Raw genomic sequence first — 25,936 nt, 5'->3', positions numbered from 1 at the left:
TGTGCCATTCAAGGATTTTGTGGGCATGCATTCTCAAGAGTAAATATTCTGACTGGCGCTCTGGTCCTCGCAGATCCAAGTGTTTTGCCTTTTACTCTTTGCTGTGCAGCTTGTCTCTCTCTGCAATTCTGGGCCCTTGCCCGCATCATCAAACCAGATCACAAGTGTTGTTCTCAGAAATAGGTTGAGGGGTTGTTCTGGATCTAGTGGAGTCATAAGTTGTGGAAATTCAAGAAGCATTTTCTTGCTTCTATAGGCTCTTGAGCTTGCTTTCTATGACAACTCTCAGTCCTCAGCTGTGGCCCTGAGAGGTGCTCCATTCATGCAGATCTTGCCTTGACTCTGGTAGGTGGCATCCAATGAGCACATGAGACTTTGCCATGGAAGAAAGGCTGCAAGAGAAGAAATTGTCTGCCCCAATGGGCACGTCTGATCCTTAGCGCCTTAAGTCACATCAGGCTTTTCAGAAAGCTCCATCAGCTACATGCTTAAGTTGCCCACACATTTAGCTGACTGTTGGTGCTTCCTTATGGCGTCCAAAGGGACACTTGAGCCTGTGTGGCAGCAGTACTGTTTATGCTTCAGAGGCATGGAGCAGAGGTTGTAACTCCTAACCTTGCTGGATCCATAACAATTTCATTCATCATAAGGCAGCTTCATGCTTGCTTATGGATTGGATGGATATATGTTTACCCAGCTTTATTAAGGAGAAAAAAAACTTTTACATGTAGCAGCTTTAAAAACTAAAAAGAAAAACAAGAGCTTCCAAAATTAATAGAAATAGGAAAAAGTAAAAACTAGTAGCCTTAATTTCAACATTTTATTATTATTATTATTATTATTATTATTATTATTATTATTATTATTTATATACCGCTTTTCAACTAAAAGTTCACAAAGCGGTTTACAGAGAAAAATCAAATAACTAAATGGCTCCCTGTCCCAAAAGGGCTCACAATCTAAAAAGATGCAAATGAATACCCGCAGACAGCCACTGGAACAGACACTGCTGGGGGGAGGTGGGCCAGTTACTCTCCCCTTGCTAAAAAAAGGAGCACCCACTTGAAAAAGTGCCTCTTACATTTCCAGTTAAGAACAGTAAAACATCCACAATTAAAAAACACTATCAGTTAAAAGGCATCTGGAATAAAAATATCTTCAGGGCCCTTAAAATCATCAACAGGGGGGCCTGGCAGACTTCCTCAGGTTGTGCACCCCATAGCCTAACTTTGGATGGGCCTGCAGGAAGACACCTTGTCTGTTTCTGCCGCCTTCAGTTGTGCTTCCCAGTGCTCTGGCACCCACTGTGGCTCAGTCGCTGTGCCTCTCTTGTGTTCCATTGGTCATGGCACTGAAGCAGCTGAAAGGCGCTTGCAGCCAACCTGTCCAGAAAGATTGATGCCATGAAGGAACCTTTCTTCAGCACTGAGAGCCAATCAGCATACTTTTCTGGATAGCCATAAAGTTGATAAAGGGCCCCCACCGAGGGGGAGGATGAACAATGGCCACAGAAGCATGCCTGTGCGTTCTCAGGCCTGGCACATTCTCCTTGGAGACCAGAGAGAGCCAGTCAGCTGCCTTAACTGCAGAGCTCTTACACGGGAGTCGAGACCTTGGCCATCCAAACTTTCTTTTTGCCGCTCTGTCAGACACTTGACCAGGAACAAGCAGTGGGTGGGGAGGCAGGTGAGGCAGAGCCTCCTCGCCAGAGTCCTTCGAATGGTGCTGCTGCCATGTGAGGTACCCAAGCACCCACATGCTTTGCGCATGGGTTGTGGGTACTTGGGTGCCTCACACGGCAGCAGCACTTTTCGAAGGACTCCGGCGGGGAGGTTCTGCCTCACCTGCCTCCCCACTCACTGCACATCCCTGCACTTGGGTATGACTGAAATGTACATGTGCACTTGAGGCTATAGGAAGCTCAGTCCACTCGAGCACTTCTTTTAAAGACCCCAAGAGTCACCAAGCCCCCCACCCCCTGACACTGCCATGCATCCTCCTTCTGGGCATTAGGAGGCCAGCAAATCATTCCAAAATGAGTTGCAGGAGAGAGCCGAGCAGGAACTGGGAATCTTTTCATTAAAATGGGGAGGCAAAGCAAGGTGGCTTTCCGTACAATCGCCTCTCCTAATCCAGTTGGTAAATTAGCAGTTTAACTTGCTGTTGAAATTCTGTTTGAGCAGCGAGTTTGTTTTCTTGGTATGTGAAAAGAGCAGGAAAGGTTGGAGATCGGTGGGCCGAAGAAACAGGATTTCTGCACAACCAGCCAATTGCTTTAGTTTTCCTGTAGCATGTAGTTAGTAATAATTCTTTGTAAAGATACACATATGACTGAAAGAAAATCTTGTGCAGTCTCAATGGGAAAATAAATTTCAAAGCAAGTACAGAAATATGAGTTTTAAATGCAGTTAAAATCCAATTAACCAGTTCCAGAACCTACCAAATGCACAATTCAGCCAGTTCTGCCCATCCCTCTCTATTTCAAGTGAAGTATGTTTGAAACCACCTTGTGTTGAGAGAGTCAGTGAGTCCATCCGGTGCACAATTGTCTGATCTAACTGGGACTGTAGTTCAGAAGTAGAGCACCCGGCTTGCATGCAGAAGGCCCCTGCTTCAGTCCTCAGAATCTCCACGTGGAATTGAGGAAGAGCCCTGCCTGAAACCCTGGACAGCAGCAGTCAGCATAGACAGTACTGTGCTCAGGGGCTTGTCCTGACTGCACAGAATCCATGTGTTTCCCAGGCTGACAGCTCTCAGGTTTCCAGGCTGACAGTTTCCTCAGGTCTCCTGAGGGCTTTCCCAACCCTGCAGCCTCAGACCCCTGCAGCTCTCAAACACTTTTTTCAAAGAGAGCATTCTCTCTGCATAACACTAACCTGAACCCAGTTAAAGATTCCCTATCAGGCAGCCATTTCATTGTGCCTTAGCACAGTGCCTCCCGGTATTCTCCTCCAGGGAGACATTTATTAAATAATTCCCCATGCAGGTTCCCTGGTCACACCTGGGTTTAAACTCTACCGTGGAGAAGGGTATGGAAGAAGGAAACCTGCCATTTCAACTAGTTGTCAAGCCAGAGCTATTCTATTGACACTAGCTATTCAGTGGCTAGGTTATCCTTCAGAAGGCAGCCTCTGCACCCAGTTCCCTTTAGACGGCTCTGACTGTTTCCATCATCTTTCACCAGTTTGGTGTTCTGTCAGCTTGTTCCTTGCCTGTTGCCTAAAACATGTGGTAGTGTGTGCTTTCAGTAACATGGGGCAGTGAAAACCTGCAGCATCATGACATCACAGCACAGAAGAAGTTGAACTAAGCATGGTATTGCAGAGAGAGAGAGAGAGAGAGAGAGAGAGAACAGGACACAAGGCTGCCATTTTCGGTGGCATCTGTTGTCTTTTTGGTTAACGTGTAGTTCCAACCTCGGAAGCTGAATCAGGCAGGAATGCTGGAGTTTCTCTTGGGGGAGCAGGACTGTGCCTCCCCTTGAGTGAGTTGGCTAGCAGTGAGGAGGGCAGCTTTATGGCAGTCTGTGATGTTTGCAGCGATGTGAACGGCAGGGTGAGACATGGACCCTTTTTCACAGAAGGAATGGCAGCCAGACTTCAGAGAGCTCATTCCGCTCTGCTCGGCTGTGAGTCTTTCCTGGGCTGAGTTGGACAGGGCCATCGGTTGAAGACCTCTGGTTCTTTCAGCTTCCCCTTGTCACGTGGACCTGGGCTGGGCCCTCAAATGAAGCCCATGTCAGAGACACTGCAGCCAGCTACGTGGCCAGGCTGTTCTTTCGTTTTGTTGCTTTGAGTCATTGCTTGTTGAGTGATGTGAACAAGGCCGCTTTAGGTGGCAGCGTGACGTGTTTGTGTCAAAAGACTGCATTGTTTCACCTGCCAGTAACAGCTGGGTGAAAGTTCATTGTACTGTAACAAGGCATGCAACTAGACAAGGATTTAAAATGTTTCTAATTATGCACACACCCCAAATCTTGTTTTAATGCTAACTTGGGGCGCAGTCCCCATTATCCCATTGATTTTAAGGGTGATATTATACAGTGCCATCAGTGCATGTGGCACTTTACAGAATAAGGAAATGAGAAGGCTCTGCCCCAGGGAGATTACAGCCTAAATTTTGACACTGGAAAAAAACAGGAGGGGAGAAGCAAATGCAGTCACATATAGGATGTCCTATGGCATGAGAGAGACCCTGGGTTCATGTTTCACCTTGAGAAAAATCAACCTGTGTCAGTTCTTCCATCTGTAAAATGGCAACATGATTGACCTTGTTTGTGAGAACCAATACAATTAAAGGCTGTAATCCTAAGCCCATTGAACAAAATGGAATTTCCTTCCAGGTAAACACATATAGGATTGTGCTATAAGACTTTTTTTTAAAGTACTTTATATAAACCATGTCCCAAGTGTCCTAGCAGTGTTAGGGTAAGAGTTTCCTTGACTATATCTCAGAAACCAAACCTCCTTCAGGGCTCAGAAGGCTTTGGGCTGAGCCCCTATCAAGCACCTCAGCCTCAGGGGATTTGGCAGCAGGAGGGCATTGAACAGAATCCCTGGTCTGGAAATCACAGGGAGTGAGATGATGGTGGGTGGTGTGCTGAAGTAGACATTGTTCCCAGGCTCCAGTTGGAGCATCTACTGAGAGGGGGCTTGGCCTTTCAGTTTGATACCTTCTGCTCTACTGGACAAGAGACAGAATTTGTGATGAGGCTAAGCAGCAAACAGCAAGCCAGCTCAGCCCTTCATGGCAAGGGCCCTGGGGGCAGAATATGGGTTTGGCTTGTCTCCCCCCCCCCCCAGGTTTATCGGAGCATCCCCTCCATAAGGGAATAGCTGGCACGCTCCTCTGAGGAAAGTGAACACCTGGACCTGAGTGATGGAGGGAGCAAAGTCTGCCCCCCACCGGTGTGTATGTGGGCCAGTTCCATTTGAATGTTCTGCCTCTGACTGCATCTTAGGCCTGTTTCCTTCAAGCATTCATGACCCCTGTTTCTGGATTGCACCACTTCTGACTGCGGGTCGGATGGACTGCAATGGAATTCTCCTGTATATTTTTTGAAAGTCCCTGCATATAAAAACCTGTCGTGCTGGGGAAAGGGTTTCTCCTCACTTCTCCTGGCGTTCTTGTTTCCTTGCACAAAGGCTTCTCTGTTTGTGTGGAGGAGCACGTGGCCTCCCAGTCTTAAGTGGTGCAGTCCAGACACAGGCCAAACTCCTACCTTGCTATTCGTAAAGGCCTCAGTTCTCTGATTGTAAGCCTTTGCAACTTACTAGTGCAGAGTTCAGGGACCTGAGCCCACGCTGAACAACTCACAGTCACCTTTAGCTTAGTCACATAAGGCGTGTGTGTCTGTTGTGTTATCTAAGTTATCACTGGAGGAGATAGCTTGCTGATCAGGGCCCCCATGGTAAGTGGCACGGGGTTTGCTTCCAAGAACTAAAGTGCATCACCATCCTGTGTGCGTCTGAAACGCATCTTGGGGCACGAGGCACCCCCTAGTGACGGGCTAGCATTACTGCTGTTTTGTTCTCCTGTCACCAGCTAGTTGTGCATGCAGGGCGCATGCTGTGTTGTGTGGCTTCTTCCAAGCCAGTGGTTTTGCCAACAGGGGCTGTTGCTCTTCTCCTGTGCATTTATTTTAGGCCTCTGTAGCATGGCCTAAAGGAGTGCGTGTCTCTGTCCTTTTAGCAAAAATCCTTTTTCCCCTGTTTCGAGTGAATCTACAAGAGTTGAAATCAATTTTACAACATTACTTAGTTGGCAACCTTCAGTCTCGAGAGACTCTGGTATCGCGCTCTGAAAGGTGGTTCTGGAACAGCATCTAGTGTGGCTGAAAAGGCCAATTCGGGAGTGACAATCCCTTCCACACCGGGAGCAAGTGCAGTCTGTCCCTGGTCTGTCTCCCTGGCTATGGGCCTTCCTTCTTTGCCTCTTTGCCTCAGACTGTTGGCCAAGTGTCTCTTCAAACTGGGAAAGGCCATGCTGCACAGCCTGCCTCCAAGCCAGGGTTTCCCACTTGTTGAGGTCCATCCCTAAGGCCTTCAGATCCCTCTTGCAGATGTCCTTGTATCGCAGCTGTGGTCTACCTGTAGGGCGCTTTCCTTGCACGAGTTCTCCATAGAGGAGATCCTTTGGGATCCGGCCATCATCCATTCTCACGACATGACTGAGCCAACGCAGGCGTCTCTGTTTCAGCAGTGAATACATGCTAGGGATTCCAGCACGTTCCAGGACTGTGTTGTTTGAAACTTTGTCCTGCCAGGTGATGCCGAGAATACGTTGGAGGCAGCGCATGTGGAAAGCATTCAGTTTCCTCTCCTGTTGTGAGTGAAGAGTCCATGACTCGCTGCAGTACAGAAGTGTACTCAGGACGCAAGCTCTGTAGACCTGGATCTTGTATATTTCTCCCCACTTCTTTATAATAGTGTTTCCCACACTTCTGAGCACTTTCTCCACCTGAATTAAATTTCAGGCATGCTTCAGTTTCATGCTTTGGTTGTAAAAGAGTGAGAATTTGGCTTGACTCATGCAGCAGAAGGAGGTGGTACCATTTTGAGATGGCAGAAAGGACTGTAGACTATGGGGGAGAGGTGCCTGCATGTCTGAATAGTTTCTTGCGCTTAAAAAAAACAACGCACAATTCCCTGCAAGTAAAAAACTAGCATAGCAAGGAATGAACTTGACCAGAACATTCCTCCCTGATGTGCTAGTTTCTCTTGCAGACACTTTATTATTCTCAAATCGGCATTGGAAAATCACACCCGTCACTGGCAACCTGCTGTTACCAAGGGAGCTGTATGGGGAAATATTAAATTTCCCTTGATTCCCTTGATTAGAACAAAGGTTAGTTGGTCTTGCCTCTTACAAGGAAAAAAAGGTAGCTCAGGCACACAGTGAAACATCTCCTGTTGGTAGAGGAATCTTGGTAGAGAAGGGGTTCCAAGTGCAATTATAGTTCCCTTTCCTGGGGAAAGCCTGTCACAAGCCTTGGCATGCCAGGTTTTGTGCAGCATTGGGGAGCCCCAAAGAGTGGTGCATAGAAACAGATGGTTTTTGTGTCACCTTTGAATCACAGTCACTTGCAGGCTGCCAATATTTATGGGAGTATGGGGGGGGGTGTTTGCTTGTTGAGGCATGGCCTTCACTTGTTGGCACACTTCCATGGCCCCCAAACTGATCAACATGTACATTTTCTGTCCCTGGTACAGTCGGTCTGGCGAACAGGACAAAGAAGGAACAGTATGACATCACGAAATTAGTAGTTTGCAGTCTTATCTGCAGAGTATTTGATTTTCATGAGTTGGCCTCATGATAGCAGAGGTCAAGAGTTTTGAGCACCTGACCTAAGTTCCAGAAGGAGCAGCGTAGAGACTTAGAAAAATAGTTCAGACTTACATCGCTCATAGATTACATGAATGAGGGAGTAATATAATTTTTTTTAAAAAGCTGCACTGGTAACATCACACCATCATTCTGCTGTATGTGTAGGAGTTGTCATCATCGTCCAGTTTGCTATCATGAGTTTCTGTAGGTTCTTTCCTAGTTAGCGGAGTGCAGGGTCCCAGGCAGAGACCTACAGGCTGTCTCCTCCGCAGGTGAGAAGTTCTGCTGAATTTCTGCACAGGAAGCAATTGAACAACAGGTCAAGGAGGTAAAGATATAAAGCAGGGCTGACCGCTGTGTGGGAATGTTGATAAATGCTGGGGGGGGGGAGATAAAGAGTTAGCATTAGCATTTAGTCACCATTAGCATTTAGTATGGTGCCTTTGAGTGTGCAAAGCCCTCTGTGTGTATGATCTTGTTATCCTTAGGACAAACTTGTAAGGCACATAAATGGTATTATCCCCTGATTCTTGGCCACTGTGCCACACACTGACATTCTGGTTAGAGCCCCGTGAGTTGGGTTTTGTTGGGGAGCCTTAAAGCAGTGATTTTCGACACTTTTCTTCTTACAGGACACTGATCCTTATGGTCTTCACCTCTTGTGATGACTTCTGGGAGACTCTTCCAAGTTTTGCTGCTCTTATCAGTTTTCCTGATCTTAACTAAGACAGTTATCTGTCTTATCTAAGACTGATCTAAGACAGTTTTCCTGTCTTATCTCTGCTGCTGCTGGCAGACTGCGGTGGCACACTGATTGAAAATCACTGGAAAAGGTTCCCTGCAGGAACTGCAAGTTCTACTACTGAGGCAAACAGCTTGAACTGGGAGGCAACGATGGGGGCTGCCATTGCGCTGTGCTTCAAGGTGCTCAGAGGTTTTGAAGACCACTCTCCTCCAGACACTGGAGCTGGGACAAAGGGCCAGTTCTTGTCTTTGACGCTGATGTGACGCTGTGCTTCTGAGACCCTCCAAGTGTCTCTGAAATGCAACACAACACTAGAGTAGAGACCTTGCCCCCAAGTCGAGGAGGACAGGTTGCGGCAAGCACAGATTTTGACTGGCTGATGTATGCACCAGCCCCACTGAATTATGTTACCAAAGGGCAACCCCACAGAAGCCATTTCAGTCAGCCAAACAAGAGGTTATTGGGGCATGTATGCCAGCAAGGAGAAGAGTTCTACCGGCTCAAAACGAAGGGCAACTGAACCCAGCATCCTCTTTTCTATCCCCCCCCATACCTTAAAACCCCCAAAACAGAACATGCAGGCAAATCACCCACTTCTGCAGTTGGCATGCAGGGACCTGGTGCCTCCGGCCCTGGGGTAGTATTTAGCCACTGTGAGTACTAGCCATGAGAAATGTATCTTCTGTGAGCTCTTCCATATACAGGGCAAGGAACAGGCCTGAGATGGAGCCACCAAGCCAAGTGAGCCTGCCCAAGGGAGGTCCAGGGAAGTGCAGCATCATCAGTATTCCCCTAAGAGGTCCATGCCACTGTGCAACATTGTCTGAGGATGCCCAGCAGGGATATCAGATGTCATTGCTGGATTTCTGGGAATGCCAAGCTGTGTGGAGCTCAACTTGACTGGGCCCTGAGCTGCGTGGTCACATGGCTCGAAGGGAAGAATGACCCCCCCCCAAGCTAAAGTCATCTTCCTACACTTCCACAAGCTGCCCAGACCTGGCACCTGGTGGTTTGCCAGGCTGTCTTCTGCCTCCCCCCCCCACTTGTCTCCCACCCCTTCCCCCATGGAGCCACCGCCTTTCCCACTGCTGAAAAGTGAATTGACTCCGGCCCTTTAGAAAATTTTGTGTCAGTGATCGATGAGGTCGCTTTCTGTGACTTCAAAAGCAGAGACACTGTTCAGAGAGGGCCTGCCAGAGGAGCTCACATGTTGCAGTGAAATGGAGGTGGGGAGGAGGACTCGTGGTGTGCTCTGACTGTCAGGCTGAGCACCCCTGGGGACTACCCCTGCTGATGCTATGGAAAGGCGAGAACAATGCCACACTGTAAATCAGGACCCCCTGCATGACTGCTTTTTCCTGGCCTGTTTCTTAATGGCCTTGGGCACATCACTTAATGTCGAGTGGGCATCTATGCTAGATTTGCAGTGCGTCAAAAACTCAAAGGGCCTTCTCTCTTCCCTGAATAATGGAAGTTTTCCCGTGTTGGCCTTTTGGCAGGCCTCTGAGCACCCATGGCTAATTCTGTTAAAAGTGACCTCTTCGGCTGGGCTTTGCATTGTTGCCACAGGTTTTGTCCACTGCTTGAGTGACGATCCACATTGGAATGTAGTCATGCATCCCCTAATTGAATCATCAGATTTAGTCCTCTCTGCATGCCCCAGAGTGTACTACTAGCCCTGTGCAGCCTGTCAGCCCCATGGTCTTTCTTCTGCCTATGTTGAGAATGGAGAGTGGGGTTTGCTCAAACAAGAAGGGCTTGTCAACGGGAGACACTACTTTTTCCCTGCCGTAAGTGCAGAATCACCTTGTTGCTTCTCACACTGCAGTTTTTGTCTTGAGTGCTTTTCCAGGACAAGAGCAGTGATTGGGGTTGAAGGCTTAAAAGAAAGCACTATGGATGGAAAATAGCTGCGAAAGCCGTTCATCATCTCCTCAAAAAAAGTTTTTTGTTGGATAAATAACTGGTTTTGAGAGCTGAAGTGTCCATTAAATGTGGTCTTCGTTTTTGCTCCTTAAAACCTCCTTCTGAAAAGGAACGCAGCCAAATTGGAGACAGGCTGTATGCTACCAAGTCCCCGACGTCTGCAACCAGCCAACAGAAAGGAGTGGGCCTCTTGGTGACAGAGAAGATGCCGAGCTTCTGAAGAGAATCATTTTATTTCCAGGGCAGTTTATTTTTAGAGTTCACCCAGTGAATCATCTGATCATCTAATGCCTGATGTAACTCCTTGGTTGACTTTAGCTTCTTCCATCCCACAAGGGTTTGGGGGTTTACAGAGTAGAATGCTGCTGTTAGTTATTGAACTTGTTCTGTGATTGACAGTCATTGGACAGGCCAATAATATTCCAACTGGGGGGCAGAGCCTGGGGTGCAGTGCAGCTCCGGTGCTGCCCAGTGAGTGTGAGGCTCTGCAGGTATTGGAGCAACAGCTTGAAAGAGCAAAATCTCGACAAGTCACAATGAGGCACCAGGCCACCGAGCAGCACCCAGGGCCACCCTGCGGTGCCTTTGCATCTACTGAGGTGTGGCATCTCTTGGCTGGTGAAAAGCATCCCTTTGGTGTCACAACTTGGGGCTGTCTTTGGCTGGAGTTTGAACCCCGGTCTTTTGCGTCTGATGGGCAAGCTGCTACCCTGTGCTGGATTGCTGAATAAATCTTCCTTCTTTTGGCCGAGGCTCTGCATGTGGCTGCCGGTTTTCCATCTGAACTTCCCACCACTCTTCTTTGTTGTGGCTGAGGGTTGTGTAGGTGGAAGGAAGAGTGACGTAAAAGTTCCTCGATTTGAAAGTGACTTTAAAAGCATCATTTATATTGGAGACCTTTAAAGAAAGAAAGGAAAAGAAAAAAGTTGGCAAAAAAATGCAGTCCTGCTTGCGAACCGTGACCACAGCCGCTGAACAGGAAAAAAAATGGCACTCTGACTATCCCGTTAAGTAGCACAGTCAAAGAGAAGGTTTTAAATAGGGCTCTTTGTACTCTGTGCTTAAGTAAATCAAAACTCTGCCCTGGGGAGCCCAGATTCTGTGCAATGAAGAGCTGACTTCTGGGACCCATATTAATTATGCAAATGAAATACATTTAGGCAAACGAAGCCAGCTTCTTCTCTCAGTCTTTGGGCAAGACAAAGAGCTATCCTTGGCACCGAGGCCCCCTCCATTTGAACTCCTGTGCAGCCCTTCTTCCCATCTAGCCCACCCTACTTACTCCTGTTAAGCCTGTGCGACAGTTAAGCCTGCATTCACAGTCATAAGAAATAGAGAGGTCTGCTTTTTAAAGCAGTGGAAGCAGAGAGAGGTTCATTGGGCTGAATTCTGTACCCAGTGTTGAATTCCAAGCCTTGATGGGATTATCGGCATACACTTCCCCTGTGGTTAAACCGAAAAACATGGCTTTGCACTTGCCCCACTTCTCCCTGAATAAGACCAATATCCAACTCAGCACTGGACAGGCTGCTGGTGGCTTTGACACATGAGCCTGGCAATGCATCCTCTTGCAGGGAAGGACTGTAGCTCATTAATGTGGCATCTGCTCTGAATGCAGAAAGAAAGGCCCAGGTTTAACTCTTAGCATCTCCAGGTAGGGTTAGAAAAAGGCCCTTTTCTGAGATGGAGAGCCCCTTCTGAGGGAGAGCCCCTCCCAGTCAGTGGAGACAGCGCCAAGTTAGACTGACCCATGATCGGACGGTATAAAAACATAAGAAGAGCCCTGTGGGATCAAGCCAAAGGCCCATCTAGTCCAGGTTCTTGTATCTCACAATGGCCCACCAGATGTCTCAGGGAGCACACAAAGCAGGCTATCTGTATCCTGCTGCCCTCCTTTGCATCTGGCATTCTGAGGTAGCCTATTTCGTAAATGAGGAGGTTGCACAGACCCATCATGGCTTGTAACCTCTGATGGACTTTTCTTCTAGAAATCTGTCCAATCCCCTTTTACAGGCATCTCGGCCAGACACTATCACCACATCCTGTGGCAAGGAGTTCCACAGACTTATTACATGCTGGGTACAGAAATATTTTCTTTTGTCTGTCCTAACTCTTCCAACACTCAATTTTAGTGGATGTCCCTGGTTCTGGTGTTGTGTGAGAGAGAAAAGAACATCCCTCTATTCACTCTGTCCATTCCGTGCATAATTTTGTATATCTCAATCTTGTCTCCCCAGGTGCCTTTTTTCTAGACTAAAGAGCTTCAGACATTGTAGCCTTTCCACATAAGAGAGGTGTCCCAGTCCAGTAATCATTTTGGTCACTCTCTTCTGCACCTTTTGTAGTTCCACTGTGCCCTTTTTGAGATGTGGCAACCAGAACTGGGCGCAATAGGTGTGGCCTTACCAACAATTTGCATAATGGTATAATAATACTGATTGTTTTATTCTCAATTCCCTTTTTAATTATCCCAGACATGGCGTTGGCCTTCACTACAGCTGCCACACACTGGGGCGACACTTTCATTGAGCTGTCAGCCAACACCCTTAGGTCTCTCTCCTGATCTGTTGCAGGCAGCTCAGAACCCATTAGCCTGTATGTGAAGTTTTGGGTTTTTGCCCCAATGTATAAAGCAGCTTCCTACGTGCATATGTATTATTTTAAATAATAATATGATGATGACATTGGTTAGCTTCGTAATAGAACTGTTTTGTGTGTATTCTCACATGTGAGAATAATGTCTCATGCGTTTCTCATGGAAGTTGTCCTTTCAACAAACCTCTAAAGTAAGTAAGTATTTTGTCCCCATATTGCAGATGGGGAAGACTAAGGCTGAGAGGGGATTGGCTTGCCAGATATTTCCAAGCAAGTTCACAGGAAAGACAGTTTTTTTAACCAGGGAGATCCTTATTTCTGGTTCAGTCTCATAGCCACTACGCTCCGCCAGCTCTCCATAAATACAGATATACGTACACATGTATGGGTGCATATATGCTTCTGTCACCTTTTTCCAAAGAAGTATTTCCCTCTTTGTACTATTACAGCTCAGTCACGTTCTCATTTTCGCCCCATGCTAAAACGTGCTCTGCTGTGTCCGCTTTGGAACGTCTTTGGGAAAGAAATATTTCTGTCAGGTCTGGGAGGTTATGGTGGGCACCAGCCCAGGGTTACTGTGACATCTGTATCTTGGGAAAAAGCTCATTCATTCTTCACTTGAAGGGACACAGTCCAAAGAAAAGCAGGTTAGGGGCAGGCATGTTTTTAATTTTAAAATGTAACCAGTCAGCAGCACAAAGAAAAACTCATCATCTAGATATGAATGTGTGAACCTCCCTTATCAGACTATTAGGCTGACTCGTACTATCTGTTCTGACCAGCAGTGGCTCTCTGAGGTCTCAGGCCGAGAGAGATCTTTATGGAATCATAGAGTTGGAGAGTGTTTTCAAGGCCATCTACTCCAACCCCCTGCTTAAAACAGGAACATTCTCTACAGCAGTGTTTCTCAAACTGTAGGTTGGGACCCACTAGGTGGGTCCCCATTCTTTTAAATGTTTTATTTTTAATACATTAGACTTGATGTTACCATGGTATGTGACTGCATTTGGAGAAATGTTACAGACCTCTGCTTTTAACAATCTACTATGTATATTCTTTTAACAATGATAGTGAATGGGACTGACTCTTGGGTGAGTAGGATTGCAGCCTAGGATTGTTAAAAATTTCCCTGCTTGATGATGTCACTTCCTTTCATGACATCACTTCTGGTGGGTCCTGACAGATTCTCATTTTAAAAAGTGGGTCCCAGTGCTAAATGTGTGAGAACTACTGGTCTAGAGCTTCTCAAAAAGCTTCCTGTCAAGCCTTTGCCTGAAGACCTCCAGCAAGGCACATAGGGCACCTGTGATCTACCACTCTTCTCCTAATGTGAAAAACTGCCCTTTTGACATCCGTGTACATGTACACGGTTCCACCTGAACCAGGTGCTTCAAATTCTGGGCACTGGCTGGCTTCCCATTACATTCTGTGATGGGATATGAATGTCAGCTTTGACCTTGTTGTGCACATGCCATCTGTCTGTCACAGAAAGTAGACGGACAAACATAGCGATATCTCTGCCTTACACTGAATCAGACCATTGGTTGACCATCAGGTATTTCTTCCAAGATATTTTCCTTTCAGACCATCAGATATTTGTTCCAAGTGCAGGATGTCCAAGAGGCAGTTTTTCACCTCCAGTGTGCCTCGCTGGAGGTCTTCAGTCAGAGGCTTGACAGGATCTGGCAAGATCTGGATCCGTAGTGCCTACGTTGGCTTCTCAGGGTTCAGGTGGGATTTTTTCCAACCCTATCTGGAGATGCTGTTAGGGACTGACCCATGGACTTACTGCAGTCAAAGCAAGTGCTGTACTACTGAACCTGTGGTGGTGAAGCATCTGTGTATATAAATATGCCCACATTTGTTAAGACATTATGACATTGGCTGTGGGAAGAGAGGACTTGCCAGCTCAGTCCTGATAGCTCAGTGCAGCCTCCATGTTCCAAAGCAGGATGCTTCTGAGTAACGGGTTTGGAGAGAAACAGCAGAGGGAGGTCCCCATCATTTCTTGCATCAGAATTTCCTAGGGATATTGATTTCATTCAATTCAAGATTTATATCTCCTCTTTCCAAAAGCTCAAGGTAGCTTCCAAAATTCATCATACTGCATAATACAAATCAGTAAATTCGTATGTACCCAAATAAAAAATGCATAATGATAAAATTCTAATAATTTTTTGTTGTTGTTGGCAACTTTCAGTCTCGAAAGACTCTGGTATCGCGCTCTGAAAGGTGGTTCTGGAACAGCATCTAGTGTGGCTGAAAAGGCCGATTCGGGAGTGACAATTCCTTCCACACCGGGAGCAAGTGCAGTCTGTCCCTGGTCTGTCTCCCTGGCTGTGGGCCTTCCTTCTTTGCCTCTTTGCCTCAGACTGTTGGCCAAGTGTCTCTTCCAACTGGGAAAGGCCATGCTGCACAGCCTGCCTCCAAGCGGGCCGCTCAGAGGCCAGGGTTTTCCACTTGTTGAGGTCCACTCCTAAGGCCTTCAGATCCCTCTTGCAGATGTCCTTGTATCGCAGCTGTGGTCTACCTGTAGGGCACTTTCCTTGCACGAGTTCTCCATAGAGGAGATCCTTTGGGATCTGCCCATCATCCATTCTCACGACATGACCGAGCCAACGCAGGCGTCTCTGTTTCAGCAGTGCATACATGCTAGGGATTCCAGCACGTTCCAGGACTGTGTTGTTTGGAACTTTGTCCTGCCAGGTGATGCTGAGAATAATCAATAAGATTCAAAAGCAACCAACGTGCACAGCCAAACGCGCTCCACTCAACTCCATAGCGACATGGATCAATTATAATTAAAATATAACTCCTGAGTCACAATTCAGATAGAACAGCAAAGTAGCAGCAACAAAACAGTAATAAAAGCCATGTGTGGTAAGAATAAAAGTCAACTCACCCCTAGTAGCCCACTCACTTTCAAAGTGCCAAGCCAAATAGAAATGTCTTCGACCCCATAAGGGAGGGAATTCCATAGCTGTGGGAATGCCAGCACAGAAAAATACCTGCTGCCCCCTCTCTGTCACCCAGGGACAACGTCATAGTGTCTTAACAAATGTGGGCAGTGGCGTAGCTGGAGGGGGGTGGAGCAGCCAGTCTGGTTGGGAGCAGGCAAGCAGCCCCTCCCTTCGGAGCCATTCCTGGCGGAGGAAGCAAAACGGAGCCATATGGCTCTGTTTTGCTCCCCCCACCTGGAATGGCTCCGAAGGGAGGGGCCGCTTGCCCACCCCGCTGAACCTCCCCGCAGGACTGGCTGCTCTGCCCCCCTCCAGCTATGCCACTGAATGTGGGCATATTTGTATGTACAAGTGCTTCACCACACCTGCAGTGCTGCAGCAAGAACATATCTGCATTCTTATTATTGTTACCATCAGTAATGTTTCTTATTATTGTTCTCACATAGATCTCCTACTGTTGAGAATTGACATGTGGTTGGCGTGTGACCCAAGGCAACAATTGAGGTGATTCTCTTGTGCAAGCACCTAGGTGTATCTTTGCCAATGAGATCCCATTAGCAGAGGGATGTGTTTGAGTATGGGAAAGAGATTTCCTTTCCTCCCACAAAAAAGTGTTAAGATCCCTTTCCCCGCGGCTCAAATTGTCCAGGTTCAGATAATAGCCTGAACGGAAGGCTTTACAAACTGCGGCTTTATGTTCCTGAACCCTAGTTGGACTGGATCCAGGAAGGACTTGTCACCTTCCAAGAAAACACTTTCCAAGTTCCACAAAGTATTTGACCTGCCCAAAGTCCACATGTTGATTACCTCATTTGATCAGCTGCTTTTCTTTCCCCTCACCTTCTTACCTTGTGTTCCCCAATAAGCAGGGTGAATGCAGAATGTCTCTGATTGTCAGGCTGTCTCTAAATATCTCCTGTTGTTGTGTGTGCTCCCTGAGGCAGGCCACTGTGAGGTACAGGAAGCTGGACTAGATGGGTCGTTGGCCTGATCCAGCAGCCTCTTCTTATGTTCTTGTGAATTGCCTGCTGAACCTGTCTGCCTGCTCCCCTCTGTTTTGTCTGGTGGCACCCAATATCAGCTGATTTCCTTTGAACGGCACGTGTGCCATTTCTAGCACTTGTAGCAATGAAGTTGGGCTTGAAAGCAGTGTCAGGTGAAATGCTGGAAGTCATTGAGGGCTCGGTGGGGTTTCCAGTGGTTGCGGGGCAGCTGTCACTGTGCTGCTCCTACAGAATAAATTTATGCAAAATGAGCCAGTGTATATTATACATACATGTATATTGAAATCTCTTTCACTTCCGTAACTTAATACCAGTTGCAGTATTGTGTGTTTGGTTTACTTTGGCATACAGTTGGCCCTATCCTAAGGCAAAAAGAGGAGGCAACCCCTTTATAGGTGCTCCATGCTGAAGGAAGGAACATCCTGTCCAAATTCTGTACAAAGATTGAAAAGAAAGCTGAAATTGTGCTCCTAATATACGTTTTAAAATTTGAGCAAATTTTGCATAATTTATCAGTTTTTGTAGAAATCTGTAGTTTTTGCTCTTTTACATAATTTACTCTGAACACTGCAGGCATAAGAGGAGCGAACAGCAGTTGAAAATCTTCAGCCAGGTCTCTGGCTTCTGAGAGTTCAACAGGCAGAGCTTTTATGCAGGCAGCCTTGTGATTTAAAAATGAAATCTGAAAGCACGAGGAAGCTCCTTTCTTGGTGCATTTCTGTGCTTTTTCTCCTTACTCACAGAATCGTAGTGTCTGTGCAGTATTTGGAGTGGTTTTTTCTCCAGTTTTTAATCTGGCTTTTTAATTTAGCTTTTTATCCAGTTTATCTTTTCCTGCATGTTTATAGTTGCCCACTGGCCCCATATTTAAGTAAATATTTCCATTCTTCCACGAATTCTTATCCTTTTGATGGGAAGCTTCTGCCTTTATCTTGTCAGCTACAGGGGGAATGTAGCTGGACTGCAGCACTTTCTCTGGCTTCATTGATGCTAGATTAGTAGTCAAGGGAGAGAAGCCTGCTTAGATGCCACAGATGCCCCCTCTTAAGTGGACGCACAGCTGTGTGAAGCTCGCAACAACATGGAGCTTCTGCCCAAGGAAGTCCTACTTGAGCACACAGCTGTAATGCACTGGGAGCTCTATTTAGGGCCAGGCTGAGTTTGATGGCCCTGCACACTGGCAGATGAATGTGTTTTGAAAGGGCAACAGGCCAGGAGTGTTGGAGATTACATTACTAAAGCAAGGCTTTGGTTTTGTGGGTTGGGCAGTTGCCTGTCAGGGCTTCAGGGCTCCTGTGGCTGTATTTAGGTCAAAACTGGAATGTGGGCAGTGGGTTAAAAAGCCATGTATTCCTTGAAATTTCTTCTAGAAAGTCAGATCCGTGTAGCCTAGATCTAGGATGGCCAGCTCCTTTGGTGGTGGTGGGTGGTGAGTGAAAAAGAGAGACACGGGAGAGAGCGCAAGGGGCACTTCTTGCTTCCTTCCACCAGGAAATGGGATGTCACCTTGGAGACGTCTGGTGTGTCTTCACATTTCCTGATGGGCATTTTCAGACTGGAAGACTAAATTTGGGGGCTGGAACGCCACCAGTCACTCTGCCTGGATCCTCTTCCCCCCTGAACTGGTGAGAGTCTGGTTCTCCCACTCAGCAATGTCTGCCAGTTCTCTGGAGTGACCTCTCTTCCCTGATGCCAAGGAGTCAGGGCCGGATTTACCCTGCTAACTGGACAAAGAGACATCTTAGAGCAGCATCTTTTCACCTGAGCAGGGGCAGAGCAATCCTCTTCTTCATCCCAGCTTAGCATCTCAAAATGAGTGTTGCTGTGTCTTCCTTGTGGTTCTTTTATGACTGTAAACTCTGTCAGTCAGGAAACAATGTTCCCATTTCTTTGCTATGTAAACTGCTTTGGGAACTTTCTTTGCTGAAAAGTTCTTAAATAAATTATTAATGATCACAGGCTGCAATCATAACCTCACTTTCCTGGGAGTAAGCCCCATTGAACACAATAAGACTTACTTCTGAGTAGACCTGCTTAGGATTGTGCCCATAATTATTCAAGATCAAGTGACCCAGGCAGTCACCTGTGATACACTGTGCATGAAGAGTGCCAGGTATTTATTTCAGTTATTCTTAAAATTAAACAGCTTGTATAAGATTAGAGGAAATGAACTTGTTCCTTCATTTGTCTCAGTCATTGAGTCTTTAATGTGTACCAGTGAACTTGCCGGTAAGTCACGTGAGGTTGATTGCAGTCCCCAGCAGATTCTCCTTACATAGGAATGCACGGGATGTGTGGGGGTTCTATTTTATGTCAATTGGCACTTAACAGGTGTGCACTGAACTGGAAGGCTGTGGACTGAATATCTCTTAAAATAGGTTAGTTACCCTTTAATGTTCCTGTTGTACATAGTCTCAACCATGGTGGTGTTATGGGTGGATTTTTCCCACTTTTTAAATAGTGTGCTTATGTGTGAAATGGAGATTCCAACCTTTACTGTACTGTTGCTTGGGACCATGAAACTAGGAGTTGATAATAAATCAAGATCACGGAATACAGCATAGAAAAGGGATGTTCTTCTATATATGATGTCAGTCAGACATCATATATAGCTTTGGGTAAAGTTGGGTAACAGCTTAACAGTTGGGTAACAGACAGCTTTGGGTAAAGTTGTGTGTTGTCCATCTCTCTGATCCGTTGAACCCTAACCTGGACCCGTCAGTAAGCACTCTGCTTGTTTTCCATGGTGCATAAGAATTTCGTTCAGGCAAGAAGGTGTAAATTAGAAGAAAAGTCATTTGGTCTTGCTTTCTGGCAGTGGGACATGAAAAACTGAGGACTAGTAACTTTTGTGAATTTAAATCAGCAAGCTAACTTCACCTTTTTTGCTTATGTCACTTTCAGTGTCTGCCTGACTGACGTAGCATTGTCTTTAGTGTAGAACTGAAGGCATTCATCACCCACCAGAAACCTAGTCTAGTCTTTTTAGCAGCTTTTATTCAAGTGTTCCCCGCCCCACCCCCCATCTCAATGGATTGGTGACCCTCCTTCATTAGGAAACGCTTGGTTCTCAGCCTTCCCAAACTCCTGTTCCCAGTGAATTCCACCTCCTGGCGTGAAGAACAGCCCTTTTGTGCTGAGAGCCAATGAGCTGGAAAGGACACGATTTGTTATCGTGGAGGGCTGCGGCACAGTGCTGTCCTTCGCAGAAGAATGCTGCTGGGTGATGGATCTGTGCAATGCCTCTCCCTCCTGCTGCAAGTTGAACCTGGTGGCAAGTTAACAGAACAAAATGATGGCAGGCATATATCCCTGGAATGACTCACTGTGACAGGCTCCAGCCGGGCTTCACCTCCTCGTCTTTTTCTGCAGGATGTGTTTGGAAACCCCAAGCATGGGAGCAGTGAGCTTTGTCTTTGCTGGATGGGTGACCTTCCCAGTTTTTGTTGGGCGCACTCAGATTCCAGCAAATAGAAGGTAAAGGAGGAGTTTCCTCTTCTAACTGGAGCTGTCGGGGTTGAGTCCGGAACCCTCCGCATGGAAAGCAGGCGCGTTGCCACCAAGACCTCCTATCAGTTAAGCATCAGAATGTAAAGGGGGCCCTGCTGCTGGATCAGGTTGAGGGGGGGCCCTCTACTGTAGCCCAACGTGCTCTTTCCCACAGTGACCCACCAGCTGCTTCTGGGAAGACCATGAAGAGGAGGAAAAGGCAACAATCCTCTCCTGCCATTGCTCCCCTGCAGCTGGTGTTTGGAGGCAAACCTCTGCTGAAAGTGGGGGCAACAGATTGTAGCCATCATGATTGGTAGCCACTAATAAGCCAGTCCTTTGTGAATGTATTCGGTCCCTTTTTAAAGCCATCTAGGCTTGTAGCCATCATTGTGCCTTGTCCCACAGATTGATCATGAACAAAAAAGTACAGTCTGGCCTCAGTATCTGCGGGGGTTCTATTCCAAGATTTTTTTCCACCTCTGGAGTGGCCCTGGGGGTTACATACAGCTGCCCCGTGGCATGGTGGGGGTTGCCTGGGCATTAGGGCACATGCATACCCAGCATTGAATAGAACTGCTGGTTTGCATCTGTGTGGCAATATCCTCTGTCCCAGTGATTTGCACTGGGACTCACTTTCCAGAATGATAACACAGGCCAACACACATTTGCTTCCTTAAACATTACACCAATTCCTGGGTATATTTGGGGTGCTGATTCAAAAAATGTCATCCGTTTTGCCTTATTACATCTAGTTTTGGAGACACGGCATAGCCTCTTTAGTGAATGGTTCAAGCAGCTTCCTCATGAGGAAGCCTACACCATGGCTTCCTCATGAGGGGAAGCTGCTTGAGCCATTCACTAATGAGGCTATACTATATCTCCAAAGCTAGATGTGATAGGGCAAAACAGATGCCATTTTTGGAATCGGCACCCCAAGTTCATATCAAACCACCATGAAGTTTGGGAAAAACTTTTCTGACCCTCAGTTTTGTAGGCCTGTTTAATCTGTCTGGGACCCACTGGAAGTGATGTCACTAACCTGGGAGAGATGTCATGACCGGAAGTGACATCATCAAGCAGGAAGTACTTTCCTGAAAATGCAGCAAGCACTGAAATTGCCAGTGGCAACTGAAATTGCACCATTTTCTCCTAGTTAGGCAGGCTATAAATAATTAAATAAACTAAAATAATTATAAATATTAAAACAAATAATTAAATAAGGGGAAATGACATGGGGATGCCAACCCTGTTTCACCAAATGAATTCTCTCTGTAGTCTGCCAGCAATAACCTCAACCCTTCTGCGCCCCCCCCCCCAAAAAAAATCAGTAAGATTTTCAGCCCTGCCCAGTGCCCAATTCAGTTTAAGTTCTTATATTTAAACCAGTTCAATTTGATTTGGGACAAAATCCAACCTGTTTTTTGTTTGACCTGAATTGAGATTCAAAGCTTCCTTTCCATTTAAACCCCAGAGAGATGGTGAGGGGAGAAAGTGAGGCTCCACTGGGGGGGCAGGGTCTGGAAAAGTCAGAAACCCTTTCCACTAAAGCAGTAGTTCCCAAATCACCCGAACCACTTTTTACAATGGCAAACTATGAGGACCCACCTAGCTTTGAAAGGCTAAAAAAGAAAAAAAGTTTCACCTTACCAGCTGAATGAAGCCTCTGTTTTTATTCTTTTTATGGTGGTGGTGGGGGCTACCTTCTGGAGCATTTGTTGAGCTCCACCTTCATCAAATCAGGACCATTCTGATGACCTTGCATTCCCCTATGCCTGACCTTCAGCACAAGTCAAGGCACGGTTGTTTACTTGTGGGTAAACACAAACATGTAGCTTAGTTTTACTTTCCATAGGACTCAATACTTTGTCAGCTTGGAGGGAGGAAGTTTTTGGAGGGTTGCGTTCATTGGATTTGGACCATTCTGGTGGTGGTGGATTCCTCTCAGCCTGCCCTTTGCAATGGACTAAGGCAGAGGTGTCCAAAGTTTTTGGCAGGGGGGCCACATCGGCTCTCTGACACTGGGTCAGGGGGCTGGGGGGAAAAAAGAATTAATTTACATTTCAAATTTGAATAAATTTGTGTACGTTTACATACATGAATATATTAAAGATGAACTTATATGAATGAATGAAGGTCTTGCAATAGCTCAAGGCCTGTAAAAAGCCTTGCACAAAGCAAGGCTGGCCTTTCCTTTTTTGCCACTACTGCATCACAGATGTGAAACAGCAAGCAGTGGAAGGAGCCCTCATCCCACAGCTCACGCGAGAGGTCAAACAGTTGCCCTCACGCTGAGAGCATTTGCATCGGGCCAGTGTGGGCTCCAACAAATCACCGGAGGGCCAGAGGCTCATTGGAGACTGGGAGCTCCCTGAAGGCCGCATTGAGAGGCCTCGAGGGCCACAAGTGGCCCCAGGGCCAGGGTTTGGGCACCCCTGGACTAAGGCATGTCTGTCTACTCATGAGTAAATGCACAGTGTGGCTCAGTTTCAGTTTCCATAAGTCTCCATGCATTTTCCTTCTCTGTTGCCAGCTTGTCAGTATCAGCTTCACGAGCCACCAACAATCAGGGCATGGCCCTTCCCCAAGTGGGTCATGACCCACAGTCTGAGAAACCTTGCTGTATCCTTTTGTAATGTCTGTGTGTTTGGCCATCTTAATTTGGGTCAGTGAGCTTGTAGTGCATCGATTTCCATTTGTTGTCCTGCAGGGAAATGAGAATTGGCACAGCATCTAATGAGCCAGCATGCTGGTTGTGTGACGGACCACTGGTGAAAAACCCAACTCAATAAAGTCTTTGCTTTTTAATAGGCCATTAATTTTAGCTAGCAATTTCCTCGCAAGCCCAGGAACTATAAAGGCTTGTAAACAAAATCCTGTCTCTTGGGGTGGCTCCTTCGTTGATCAAGGTCGGCTCCACTGCCCAGTCTTCAAATATCCACAAAGCAGAGAAGACAACCCCTGGCTCACTCCAGGAGTCTTTCTTAGGATAACGGTTTCATTAATGCTTCTACCATCTCATGAGGTTGGATCAGGCTCTTTTTTCTTCTCTTGGGCATACTTCAGAGGCCATCTTATCATAGAATGCTGTATATTCATTTCTTAAGAATATTCTTTCTTGTGCCTCCTTCTCACTGACCTGATCTTCTCACTTCTCAGTTCCCTGACCTTAAAAAACTAGCACATCATGTAGTTCTATCTTAGCCTTCTCCCTGAAGTGTTGGTTTTCTGAGTGCAGGGAATTTTTCTTAATGAAGCATTCTATCACATGGACCTCCAGCTGTAGTCTGAAGTGGTAGAGAGCTAAGTACAAGAGCTATACCAAGTGTACACCTGGCACAAGTAGGGGTGCACCAGAACTCATGCTCTGTATAGAGAATCCTATGCAAAGGAAAGACTGGCATGTTAGTGTCAGGGAGAAGGCTAGGACATGGTTATGACCATGCTGCTCTTCTGCTTAGAACTTTTGTTATGGAAATGCAGTCACTCACGTGGGCAGGTGAAGTATATTCCACGCACTGATTGACCACCTCAGAATGAGGTGCAGGTGACAGAATTCTGAACAGATAGAATGGGGGGGGGAGCCATCCCCGTGCAGTAGTGTAGCTACAGGGGGGAACGGCGCAGTGAGTATTGCAGGCGCTGCAGTGCGCTCTGTAAGCGGCCCCTTCCACTCGCTATTGGAGTCATTCTGGGCAGCGATGACAATTAACGGCTCCAACGGCAAGGGGGCCGCTTACTCTCCTCGTTGCGGCACCTGCAGTACTAGCTATGCCCCACGCCGGTAGCTGTGCTACTGCCCCCATGCAAAAGGTTCCTGTGCGTGATAACACTTCTTGTCATTGGTGAGCTTATGTTAAATCTCTCTCATGATGTGCTAGTTCACAACGTGGAATAGCTTTGGGGGGGGCATTAAAAATGCATTTAGTGCATTTAAAAATATGGCACGTTCACAGATCCCCACTTGAAATCTGTCGTGCTTAGGGGCTGACCGAGCCTCGCACTTGGCCTGGAGGAAGGATCTTCTCTCCAGCTGAATGAGTAAATGGCTCTGGGCTCTCCCTCTGCCCCCTTTTCACCTTTGCTGGCAGCACACGATTTGTCTGTGGAAGGGTTTGCTCTGGGGACCTGCCTGCTGGATCCTCTTGACTCCCTGCGCTTAGCACTGCTGTGGTCAGAAGAAACAGAGGGCGCCTAGTCCTCCATTTGGATGAGGGGGTTTGTTGGATGGCTGCCTCCTCACTGTCATCCACTTCCAGCTTAAGATTGCAAACCAGACCCTTTGAACATTTCTTAGTGCTGTATGAATGGTAAAATGTCATTTAAATCACTACAATTCTTTTGAAAAAAATTCTATTTCAAACTGTATTGGGTTTCCTCTCCTAGGGAAATGGCCAAATTAGTTATTCGCTCCCTTAGATGAACTGGCCTCGGATAACACAGGAACTGACACACTCTTCCTTAATCCTTTCTTGGACTTCCAGCAAATAGTTCATCTTCCAATCCACCCCCCTCCCTCCCCCGCAGCTCCCCGTGTTTCCAGGTCATGCTGTAGCCCCCTGCTGGACACAGGGCCAAACTACAAGCCCCCTAACCGCATCTTTTAATACCACTGAGTCAAAGGAAGAATTTGTCACCTTTCCCTTTGTGGTTTCCTGCTCTCCCCCAAATGTGCTGGAGAGCATTCGTGCACAGCGCAGGCAGCAGCAGGAGGTGTTCAGAGAAAGATCTCATGGGAACTCCAGCTGCTGACAGAGAAGCCTCCTCTTGGTTTGTGTCTGGAGGGGGCAGGGAGCTCACTAGTGCAGGGGTGGATGTGTGGGTGGTGGGTTTGGGGTGGGGGTGCCATCATAGCTCACACCATTTTGGAGGAACCGCAAACACTTTATAGTAACAAAGGAGTGGAAAAAGCCCATGCTTTTTTCTGCAGGCATGTGACTCTTCCCTGAGGTTTGGAACCCAGCACAATGTTCCAGACTTCAGCGGTTGCGTGTCAGTCTTGGTCAGGTTGGTTTCTCCCATCAGCCTTTCATGATGTTGCTGAGAACATTGCCTAAATGTTTTTTTTTCCTTGCCTTCTTTCTCTCCCCTCCCCACCTTCTGCAGCTGAAACTTTCATTTACTTTGGACAAGGAGAGCGGGATGCCACAAGGCTGCTACGTCTACCAGTACCGGGACAGCAACAAGTAAGGCTTGCAAAGTTGTATGCTTGTGTTAGGGGTGGAAGAGAAATGGTGGCACAAGATTTGTCCTCTTGTTCCCGCTGACTGGCGGGGGACCACACAGTCACAAGGGGGTGTTGGAGCTTTTGGACTAGGTCTGAGTTGTCTTCCACTTCTTTGTTTCCTGGCCTTCCTCTCACAAGCTCAGGGTGGCAGTTTCACCTTGAAATGGAATAGGGTACCGGGGGAGGGGAGGATTTGGCTTCCGAGTAATCTTCATAGCTGAGCAGGGATTTGTAGCTTGGGCTGCCACCTCTTTGCCCAGACTTGCACAGACCTACCCAAGGTAAACACAACTGTGTGTTGCAGCCTACCAGGATTTCAAGAGAAAGTGAATCAGCCTTAGCCAGCAGGCTGCAGGTCACATTATGGGAGAAAGAAGTGGAGCAGCTATAAAACATTACACCTGTCTTTCTCCTCCCTTTCATATGTGTGCAACACCATCTCCGTGCACTGACACATGTTCTCACACACATGCCATACAAAGCGGATGAGATGGCCGTGGCTGCCATTGCTCAGCAAAGTTGGATCCATCAATGAGCTCAACTGGCAGACCTTGTTGTTTAGGGTAACTCTCAATCTGGGCAGCGGGAGCCATCACTACCAAGGCTCCTCAACCCTGTTCATAAGCAATTCCACTGTGTCTGGACGACATTTGTTTATCCTCAT

At 47.0% G+C, this 25,936-nt stretch overlaps 1 protein-coding gene across 1 annotated transcript in view; it reads left to right on the top strand.

Annotated features, from left to right (window-relative positions):
• Window positions 1-25,936, top strand: part of DIS3L2 (DIS3 like 3'-5' exoribonuclease 2) — a 267,654-nt gene that overhangs the window by 189,721 nt on the left and 51,997 nt on the right. The window contains exon 15 of the mRNA XM_066621078.1: window positions 25,152-25,231. Within this exon, the coding sequence (XP_066477175.1) occupies window positions 25,152-25,231 (80 nt within the window). The remainder of the gene's footprint in view (window positions 1-25,151; window positions 25,232-25,936) is intronic.

Source organism: Tiliqua scincoides, chromosome 3, assembly GCF_035046505.1.
Source record: "Tiliqua scincoides isolate rTilSci1 chromosome 3, rTilSci1.hap2, whole genome shotgun sequence".
Classification (NCBI taxonomy): domain Eukaryota; kingdom Metazoa; phylum Chordata; class Lepidosauria; order Squamata; family Scincidae; genus Tiliqua; species Tiliqua scincoides.
The sequence above is the reverse complement of the archived record's forward strand: the minus strand, read 5'-3'. Positions and strand labels throughout refer to the sequence as shown.